This window comes from Notothenia rossii, assembly GCF_949606895.1.
Source record: "Notothenia rossii genome assembly, chromosome: 3".
In the NCBI taxonomy this organism is placed as follows: Eukaryota; Metazoa; Chordata; class Actinopteri; order Perciformes; family Nototheniidae; genus Notothenia; species Notothenia rossii.
Window position 1 is genome coordinate 45,208,442 of NC_136901.1, and position 10,012 is coordinate 45,218,453.

The window sequence follows — 10,012 nt, forward strand, 5'->3', positions numbered from 1 at the left end:
CATATAAAGATGTGCCTTTACCTCACTGGTTGTAGAAAAAGCTTCTTATATTCGTTAGCATAGCTAGCTAACCAGATGCTAATAACAACAAAGTTATTGACTGTATGATCAGTATGACAGATGAACAGATCGCCTCTGGGCTTTCAACTAAAGACACAGCCACGCAGAAACTGCGGCATGTGTACAGCTCCTTATGGGTACTGCATTTTTTGGAAGACCCGGAGCGACAATCTGGTGCTCTCTGTCAGAACTGCACTCCTGTCAGACGAGACATATACCACCTGATGACACGTTAGGCTCGTGTTGTGTTCAAGGACCCTCACCTTGGCCAGGAAAAACAGGCACTCGCTTCTTTATTTTTTTTGCGGTCTAGATTTCTTTAATTTTTTCTTTTTTGCGTGTGTTTATAAATTACCTCGAGGGCCGTACCAAATGGTCTCGCGGGGCGTATACGTGGGCCGGAGGTTCCCCATCCCTGCTTTAATGGATGCACATTTTACAATTTGGTAAAATATGAATGAATTTGTAATGAATTGAGTTTCTTAAAGAATCAAACTGTAAATGGAAAGTTTGTGATTTTATCACTGTTTCAGTGAAACAATGCAGTTTTGATAACTTGACTTGACTAACGTGACGCTTTTTAAATATATGTTTTTAGATGCTTTACTTTGATTTTTTTCACGTTCTTTTAACACAATCATATTGTGATATTTGTATTTGTTTTTCTCTCCTTTTTCCATTATATTTTTGAAAAACTACACAGTGATTTTTATCAAAATACAACATGCAACTAATACATTATACAATATTACGACTTTTTGTGATATTTTCAACATAATATACTTGTACCTTTTTTGTAGGGCTGAATAGGCAGACCAAAGCATTTTCATTTTGGACTATAGGGGGCGCCAGAAACACCACACAGTAATAACTAAAGAACTGAAGGACGGAATACATTTATTTTTTCAGAGCCATACCCTGGGGGTGAGTATGAACGAACTCAGATTTAAAGTGTCACAGCGAATGACGAATGTGGGCGTGGCCTATACATTACCGAGTACTTCTACTTTTACTCAAGGACAAGATCTGAGTACTTCTACTTTTACTCAAGTACAAGATCTGAGTACTTCTACTTTTACTCAAGTACAAGATCTGAGTACATCAAGTAGATATCGAACACCCCCTAAAATGGCATTTTTCTTTGCAAAAATAACGAGGTTGTAAATCGTTTCCTGTTAGAAAGAAATGCACTGCTGACTTCTGCCTTTCTGTTTTTACTTGATTTTCCAGAGGTGAAGGCAAAGGCTGGAGAAGACGTCACTCTTCAGTGCAACACTTCCACAGATGCTGCCGTCACAAAGTTAGAGTGGAGAAGAACTGGGCTGAAGGATGACTACGTCCTCTACTTCAGAGATAATAGGGCGAATGAAAGCTTCCAGGATCCACGTTATCGAGGTCGTGTTGAGCTGAAAGATCCAGAGATGAAGAACGGAGACGCTTCTGTTCTCCTGAAGAACGTCAGCGTCAAAGACACGGGAAAATACCAGTGTCTGGTTCTGACTTCCCCCCAAAACAGCAGCAAGAGAGATGCAGGAGAACCATTGGTTGCCTCCATCCAGCTGAGCGTCTTTAATTTTGGTAATTAACTATATTTTGATGCTAATGCTTTTCTACTTTTACCTGGTTAACATTTTGATTTCAGGACTTTTACTGTAACAGAGTATTCCTAAACCTGGGGATCACATACTTATGTCCGACACTTACATGCAAATGAATTCATATCTCTTATGTGATGTACATTTCTGGATATTCTTTTTAATAAGCTGTCTCTCGTTAGTATATTAGACCCAACATTAAGATTATAGACTGTTCATTTCTTTGTAAGTGGGTTCCCTCTACTGTATGTATACTGTGTACTGTATGTACAGGTATATGTATATGCATACATTTGTAAATATATATATAAATACATACTGTATATATGTATATATACATGTGTATATATACATATATACAGTATGTATGTATATATATATATATATATAAATACATACTGTATATATTTATATATACAGCAAACCATGATGGCGACTAGGAGGCAGCACAGCAAACCAGGACAACACGGAGGAAAAGGCACAGACAAACTGCATGATATGCTATTCAATGTTTATTGAATTCCATGTATTTGCAATGGATGTTCCTAAAACAACACATTTAACATCATCATCATCATCATGCTGCTGCTGCTGCTGCTAGTCCTTTGATAGTCACCTGTCGGTCTCCTGTCCTTTCTGAAAGCCATAAAGATGACATTAGTCATTTAGATAACTTGTGTCCTCAATTACCATGGGATTACTGAAACTACCATGAATTTAAGAAAATGGTAGAAATTAATCTAATCTGAATTTTGAAGCATTCCTTTAGATCCCCTCCCTCTAAATATATCAATAAACATTAGAAAGTGATGCTCCTGACTACTATACAAGTTTAAGAAGATAATATTGGTTTGAAAGAATTCAAAGCTATAAATAAACAGCAACAGGCTCTTTAACCAAGGCACTGTTAGCCTAACATGTAAACTAGTTGTTCACACTAATCCTAATATTATCACTTAATATTAGCAAATTCTATTTTATTTTTTAAAACATATTGATGTAAATACATACACATATCGATTTGTTGTATAAATATTGCAAATCAAAACCTTTATTCACTAATAATTACCAAAAGTCGAAGTTCTATCTCCTGTTATCAATGCATTCACATTGCCCGCCATGAACTTCCGGGGAACGATTCTCGTCTACATGAACCACGTGACGATAACCGTTTTTGGACTTCCGCTGTCGTAACTCTTCTATCTATACGGCGCTGGCACTACCGTTAAAAGCAAATTGACGACACGACAGGAAGAAGAATGTATAATTGATCATATGTAAATAAAGTGTTTTTGCAAAAGTCAAAGTCTTCTTCTTCTGTGGTTTAATGGAGGGCTCACTGAGCTCCACACCGCCCCCTGGCGCTGGAGGGCTGAATACCCAACAGGACATCTGACGTCCGTAAAGATCTGATAACAGAGTTTTGTTTTTGAATCAACTTTTTTTATGAAAAATCTTTTGTCATTTCCCTTTTCCAGGAATCTCAACAGAGAAAGTTTGGCCAGACTAAAACATTCCTAATGTTAAACCATTCACAGTTAAGAATGAGATATTCATTATTAATGCCATTGATTATTGCAGACATTCAGAAGTTAAATCCATTTCTCACTGACTCTAAGAATGATCTTAACCCACTCAAAGGATTTCTTCTCAAATAATCAGGAGTTACGTTGTGAAAAGAATAACTCATCTCTCTCAGATTAATGTGCTCGGGTTTTTCATTACCACCTACTGGATATATAATACACTACCTTTTCTAAAAAGCACTGTTATAACTAAAGGAAAATATACTAATATAGAATAAATAATAAGCTAAATTTTATTTTTTGGAAGGAGTATTTAATCTAATTGCTCTGAGAGGGAAAGGAAACCCAACACAACAAACCCTAATAATGAAATACAAGTGTTCCTGTAAGGCAGGTTTATTTAAAGCACCTTCAACACAAGACGATTCAAAGTGCGTCACACAACTGAAAGACATTAAGAAATAATGCAGCAGATCATTCAAAAGCAGAGGGACTCAAATAAACATGAAACTAGCTGATATAGAATAACTCAGGTCTACAACACATGAATAACAGTTACTGTGCATCGTGAGGGAAGAATAATTCAGTTCAAAGCAAACAGGGAAGTCTTCAGTCTGGATTTAAAAGGACCTGTAGGTTTCTGGGGTTTGATCCAGATATTTGGAGATTAATAACTGAACTTCTCCAGGTTTAGTTCTGGGACAGAGAGCAGACCCGTCCCAGAAGACCTGCACATCATTTTGAGGATGTAAGCTTTAAACACAGGGTTTCTAACGGAGTCTGGTGAACAGATAATGAGTAAGAGTTTATACGCAGAGTTATTTAATGTAACTGTAAACTAGACTCACCTTCCACTCGTCAATAAGTCAATAAAGATCCTGGAGATGATTTTCTGCCTACAAGATTTCTATCAAATAAACAATGTTCCAACTTCTACATATGGTGATGTACATTTAATACATAAATCACTGTTGAAATGTTTGTGAAAAGCTTTAGGAGATGTTTGGGATAAATCCTGAATGAATTCACCGACTTTAAAAGTTTAGTAGATTTTCCTGAAATGTGAAAGAAAATGGCCAAAATTACAACTTTCTAATTGTTTAACTTTAGTATATGTTTTCTTTGTATCTGAATATCTTCTTTGTACTTAGCATTAGCTGCTAATGCTAACAGACCACTGCTTCAGAAATAAAGGGAATAATATTGCATGTGCACGATATCAGTCAATCCATGATGGAATGTAATTACACTGAGTTAAAAACATGGCGTTCCTCAGGGAAGCGTTCTGGGTCCTCCACTGTTTCAGAACTGATGCTCCGTGGTGACAGCAGACATGACATCATCGTAGTCATCGTCCAATCCCTGCTCAGCGTGGGTGGGCGGAGTCGGGTCACTTCCTGTTGTCAGAAGGGAAATGTAGAAAACGTATTTAGAGTTTTGGTGGATATTAGATCCCTTTAGATCAGGGGGGTCCAAACTGTTTTCACGAGGGTCGCATACAGAAGAATATACGAAGGGCTGGGCCGCTCTCTAGAGGTTTATTACCTCGTAAGTTCAGTTAGCAAAATCAATCAAATGTAGGTAAATGATGCTGTGAGTGTTTAGCTCATCCCTTAAAGCAGATCCTCAGATTGATTATAATAAGAGGAAATATGAAGGTTTATTTCAAGCTTGTTGTGGAAATAAGTCATTGGGCTTTTTTCTTATCAACTAAGATTTGTTAGAAAATGTTTCCTACTTGAATTGACAGAATTTATTTGAAAAGTGTTCTCATTAACACATGAATACTACTGTGTGATATATGTTTACATTTATATTTAAGAAGTACAATATAAGACAAGCACATGTTTCATTTGTGGGCCATATTCCATTATACCTTTTTAATTTGCTGAGGGCCGATTCAAAATGGTCCCTGTGCCGTAGGTTGAAGACGCCTGAGTTAGATGTACAAACTGAGAGAAGTTACCTCTGGCCCTCTCTCGATATATAGACACCATGAGGAAAGTAGAGATGCAGTATGGGCAGAAAACCACCAGGTGGCAGATCACCCTGAACACAAGGTGGAGGAAGCTGGGATGAGGTGGGGGTGTGGGCGGGTCCATGGTCGTGGAGGAAGAGGAAGAGGTGAACGGGTCCATGGTCGTGGAGGAGGAGGAAGAGGTGGGCGGCCTCACGGTGGTCGTAGGTTTTTCTGCAGAGAGAATCACACTTGGTCAGGTGAACATCTGAAGGAATGAGTCCTGAAACCAAAGGAAAGCTCCTCACCTGAGACAGACAGCCGGCTCTCTGGAGACTCTTCATTCTGGATGCTACACTTGTAGAGGCCTTCATCAGACCTGTTAACATGGAGGAGGGTCATGTGACCATCAGACTCAGTCCTGATGAAGACGCCATCTTTGTAGAAATCAGCAGAGGGGGGGTCGGCCATCTTTGTTCTACAGGTCAGATTGACGTTATCTCCCTCCACAGGGAGGGCAGGACTCTGCAGGAACACTGATCCACCTGAACACAGAGCGAGATGGAGAATGAACGTGATCAATAACTTACACATGGCAGAGATTATTAATGAACCCACTACCTGCCAAGTGTAATGTTTGGTTCTCAGGGACAGTGTGTGTGTGTGTGTGTTTTCTTGTTCATATGTACATATCAGGACCAACCGGAGTCGTAGAACTTAAGAGGACACTTTAAAAAAGTGAATTTTCTCTTAAATTAGGTTAATATAGAACAAAATTAAATGTTTCCCAGTCCCTAAAGTATGAGACTGTACTGAGGAGTATCTTAGTGGATGGTAGTGTGTGTGAGAATGTGTGTGTAGCACCCTGTGGTTAGCACAAGCTAGCAGCTCTGAGGTCGTCCAGCTTCCTCTTTCTGATGAACTTCTTAAATGATTTGTAGTATTGATGAGGAAACAGAGAGGCTGATCTTACCAGAGACGGTGATGGTGATGGTGTTACTGGTGGATCCCTCTGTGGACTCACACCAGTACTCTCCACTGTCCACAGGATCCATGGAGCTGACGTTACAGGAGGAATCAGCAGGTCTTCCCCAGTCTTTACACTCAGCTCTGTTATCAATGCTCGTGTTTCTCCTCACAGTCCATCCCTCAGAGGCGTCCTCACATCTCAGAGAGACACGTTCATCTTCAAATACCTGAGAGCTGCTGGGAGTCACCGTCAGACGAGCTGCAGGGAGGAAGATTTATTAAACACTGAAGAAGAAGCCACTGATATGTTCACTGATGAATCTAACATGCAGAGTTCAGTTTGTGAGGACAGAAAAGAGTTCAGTTACTCTGAGACTAAAGTGATGCATCAGGTCAACAGAGACACAGCTTTGAGTTTCTCAGACGGAGAAAGTGTACTGACCCTGGTTAGTGGAGCAGCTCAGCAGGGAGGTGAGGACTGAGGAGAAACCACAGTGTGAGTTTACTGCGACACACAGGACACTTCAACAGGTCTGTATGGTGCTTTTAGAACACATTACTGTAGAGCAAAGTTAGCACGAGTCAGACTGGATAGAAGTTGAGGAAATACCAGACTTCTCTTTCAGCATGAACTTGAATGCACCACAACAATCATATTAGTTAGCAGTTCCTCCTGAACGTACCAAACAGTAAAGAGAGTTCCATCTCTCCAGACTCTGGATGCTTGTTGTGCAGGTCAGTGAACTCTGAGATGTGTTTATGATATCTGAACATCTTCCCTCATGCTAACATTATAAAGATTGTACTTACAGACGAGGCGTTGACGACTTGTTGGATCCATTGTACCTCTTTGTGATGTGGCATCAAACTGTTTCTCTGAAAGTAGCCCACACCAGCGTTTCCTTCCTGTCACCACTTCCTTCAACCACTCTGAACATCTTTTGAAACACATCTGCTAATCCTTCAGGTTATCAGTTTTACTCTTAGCTACAAGGCTTGTGCGGTTCATTTAAATAAAATAGTTTCCACACAAATTAGAAAATACTCTTTCACTCAGAGTGAACACAACAACACAAGAGGCAAAACTGTACATAAAAGCGTTTATTGAAGCAATCTAAGATTCTCTTTATATATTCTGTTGAATGATAAACGTTAAATAATTGTAATAATTGTGTCGGCATCTTCCCCACAGGTTGACCACCTCTGTCTCTAAATTGGCTGCAACATGGGAATTGTAGTCTTTTATTTTCCATGCCGTGCACAAGGTCACCACTAGTTGGCAATATTATTTTGACCAAAACAAAAAATTGTCTCTAACACTTCCTCTTATTATAATAATGTAAAATAATCTTAATAATAAACAACAATACACTTTTCATGTTAAAAGCGTTTTTGTATATATAAGTCTTAACATTCATGGTTCATACACAGTGTTAAGACTAACACGTTACAAAGTAACGCGTTACTGTAACGCCGTTACTTTTGGCAGTAACTAGTACTCTAACGCATTATTTCTTAAATTCAGTAACTCAGTTACCGTTACTACATGGTGCGTTACTCCGTTATTTCTTTTATATAGTCTCGGCTCCCAGACGTTGGTGAGCGGCGCCAACAGCGAGGCGAACAGAGATGACTACAGTACTTGAGTAAATGCACTTAGATACTTCCTGTGTCACATGCGGAGACGCGCTGTGGGCGTGTTTGTGTTTACTAACAAGACTATCATGGCGGCTGCGGAGCTCAAGTCGAGTTTCTCCACCTGGAGATATTCTCACTATTTCACTTTTGTCGAGCACAAAGAAAAGAACATTTTAGTTAAATGTAAGTTGTGTCTTGGCGGGTCAAAGATCCTATCTACTGCCCAAAACAGCAATTCAAATCTGTTGAAATAACATGCTGGGACAAAGCTAGTAGCTAAGACCACAGACCCAGACTCATCCGACCCCACTCCACCTCCACCTAAGCAACAGCGGCTGGATTTAAACCGAGGGACTGCTAGCCAGGGAAAAGTTGATAAAGCCATTGCACGGTATGTTGTAGAACACATGCAGACTATTTCTACAGTGGAGTCACCCGCTTTCAGGGAGCTAGTAAGCATGATACCATGTCCGGGCGGCACACGGTGTTACCGAATAAGATGTGGTCCGAACAACTGGTGATATTCTTTAATGATATAGGCAGATGTATCAGGGGCTTGGCCTTTGTCGAATAACCAGGAAATACACATTTCGATCGCTTCTTCTGTCGTTTACATCAATCTGTTGGTATGTTTGGCTCCAAAGGAACACTTTGATGCACATTCAGTACCAGTGTGTGAGGTTGTGGTTGCGATGCCGATATGCGGACGCGTACAGCGAGGAGTACAAAAAGACACATGAGGTGACTCGGGATGTGTGTTCAAAACATTGCGAGCTTGAATAAATCATTTAAACCATTTATTTTTGCCAACATTTTTATCTTGTGCTTTATAGGTCTGGGCTCGTGTTACTGCACAAGCTGGAACTACCTTTGTCAGCTTCTTCTCAGGTTCAGCAAGCTCGCCCCTCACTGGCTTAGTGAAAGAGGCACATCAGGCCACACTCTGCCGCCAGCCAGATCATTTCCGAGGATGACTGCCACTCCCGGAACTGGCAAAGATGGCCGGACTCCCATGGCAACCTCGCCCTGCCCTAAATCACAGGATAACACCAACCGATGCTGTGGAGCAGACAACAACTGCATCCCCATTCCCAACAATACACAACTTCCAGTGTCAGTTACCGAGGAAAATGGAAGAACACCCTCAGTTATGTACGAATCGATAGCACCTCTGTCTCTCAGTATCTTTACAAGGAATTTGCCAACTGGGAGGGGCGAGGCTTCACCTCTTGCAGGGCTGGTCCGAAGTTAGAAACTGCAGCAACAACTGGTTGCGGGGTAGTATGGAGTTTAACCGCATCTATAGCCTCATCCCTAGCAACCTTGTGGGGAGAAGCTGCAAGGGCAACAGGCCTGGGAAACTGGACATCTTGGAGTCCCTTAGTTTTAGCAAGTACTGGGCATTCCTTTTTCTGGTGTCCTTTTACAAAAGTAGCAAGTACCTAGACCTACTTTACCTCTGGGGTCACCAGACCAGTTATTTCTGCTCCCCCAGTCAAATCTCTCCCCTGAATGAATCTTGTTTGTTAACGTGTATTCATCAGCTAACACCCCGGCGTCTGTTACATTTTTAACCTCATGCTCATTCAGGTACTTAGCAACGTGTTCTGGAAGGATATCTTTGAATTGTTCAAGAAGGAACAGTTCCCTCAAATCATTAAGATTTACTACTTCGGAAGCCGTGACCCACCGATAAAATTTCATCGTCAGCTCCCGAACAAGTTCCACAGAGGTCTGTCCTTCTGACTTCCTTAGCTTCCTGAACTGCTGACGGTAGGCCTCAGGCACCAACTCATAAGCTTTCAGCACTGCAGTCTTTACCCTTAAGTAATCTTCACTGTCAGCCATACTTAATGCAGAGAATGCTTCTTGAGTCCTACCAGTTAACACACACTGTAACAGCAAGGTTTTCTCTGAATCAGACCACTGTCGTCTTTGGCTAAGTCGCTCAAAAAGTCCCAAAAAAAGAATCTACAGTCTTCTCCTTAAGAGAGATAACAGAGCCAGGGTTTGGTCGTAAACGTCAACAGGCAATAAGGTTAAGTATCTTAGGAGTAAGGAAGAATTATTCCCTCACACCATAGACACACATTCAAACAATTTTCCGTTTATTAAATGTTACAAGCTGGCTCTTCTTGTAACACAAGGACAACACTTCCACACAGGAGTTTGCCCAAAACAATCATTTATTATACCTAACAGTGTCTACAACCAACAATAAAACATACAGAAGAGCGATGTCCTGCTGCACCGAGCAGGGCAGCTGA

General features: G+C 40.7%; 1 protein-coding gene across 2 annotated transcripts; it reads right to left on the reverse strand.

The window, feature by feature from the left end:
* Positions 1-3,561: 3,561 nt before the first annotated feature.
* On the reverse strand, positions 3,562-9,414 carry LOC307031593 (uncharacterized protein). 2 transcript variants are annotated; one of them, XM_079668825.1, is made up of 6 exons: positions 6,918-9,414; positions 6,550-6,585; positions 6,112-6,366; positions 5,447-5,683; positions 5,148-5,372; positions 3,562-4,578 (listed from the first exon to the last, which is right to left on the reverse strand). In XM_079668825.1, exons 1-6 carry the CDS (start codon positions 7,057-7,059, stop codon positions 4,484-4,486), a joined length of 990 nt encoding a protein of 329 aa, XP_079524951.1. In that variant the 5' UTR covers positions 7,060-9,414; the 3' UTR covers positions 3,562-4,483. The 2 variants fall into 2 exon arrangements, with proteins under 2 accessions (XP_079524951.1, XP_079524952.1); XM_079668826.1 differs by having other exon boundaries at positions 5,058-5,372; positions 6,918-9,413.
* Between the last annotated feature and the right edge of the window lie 598 nt (positions 9,415-10,012).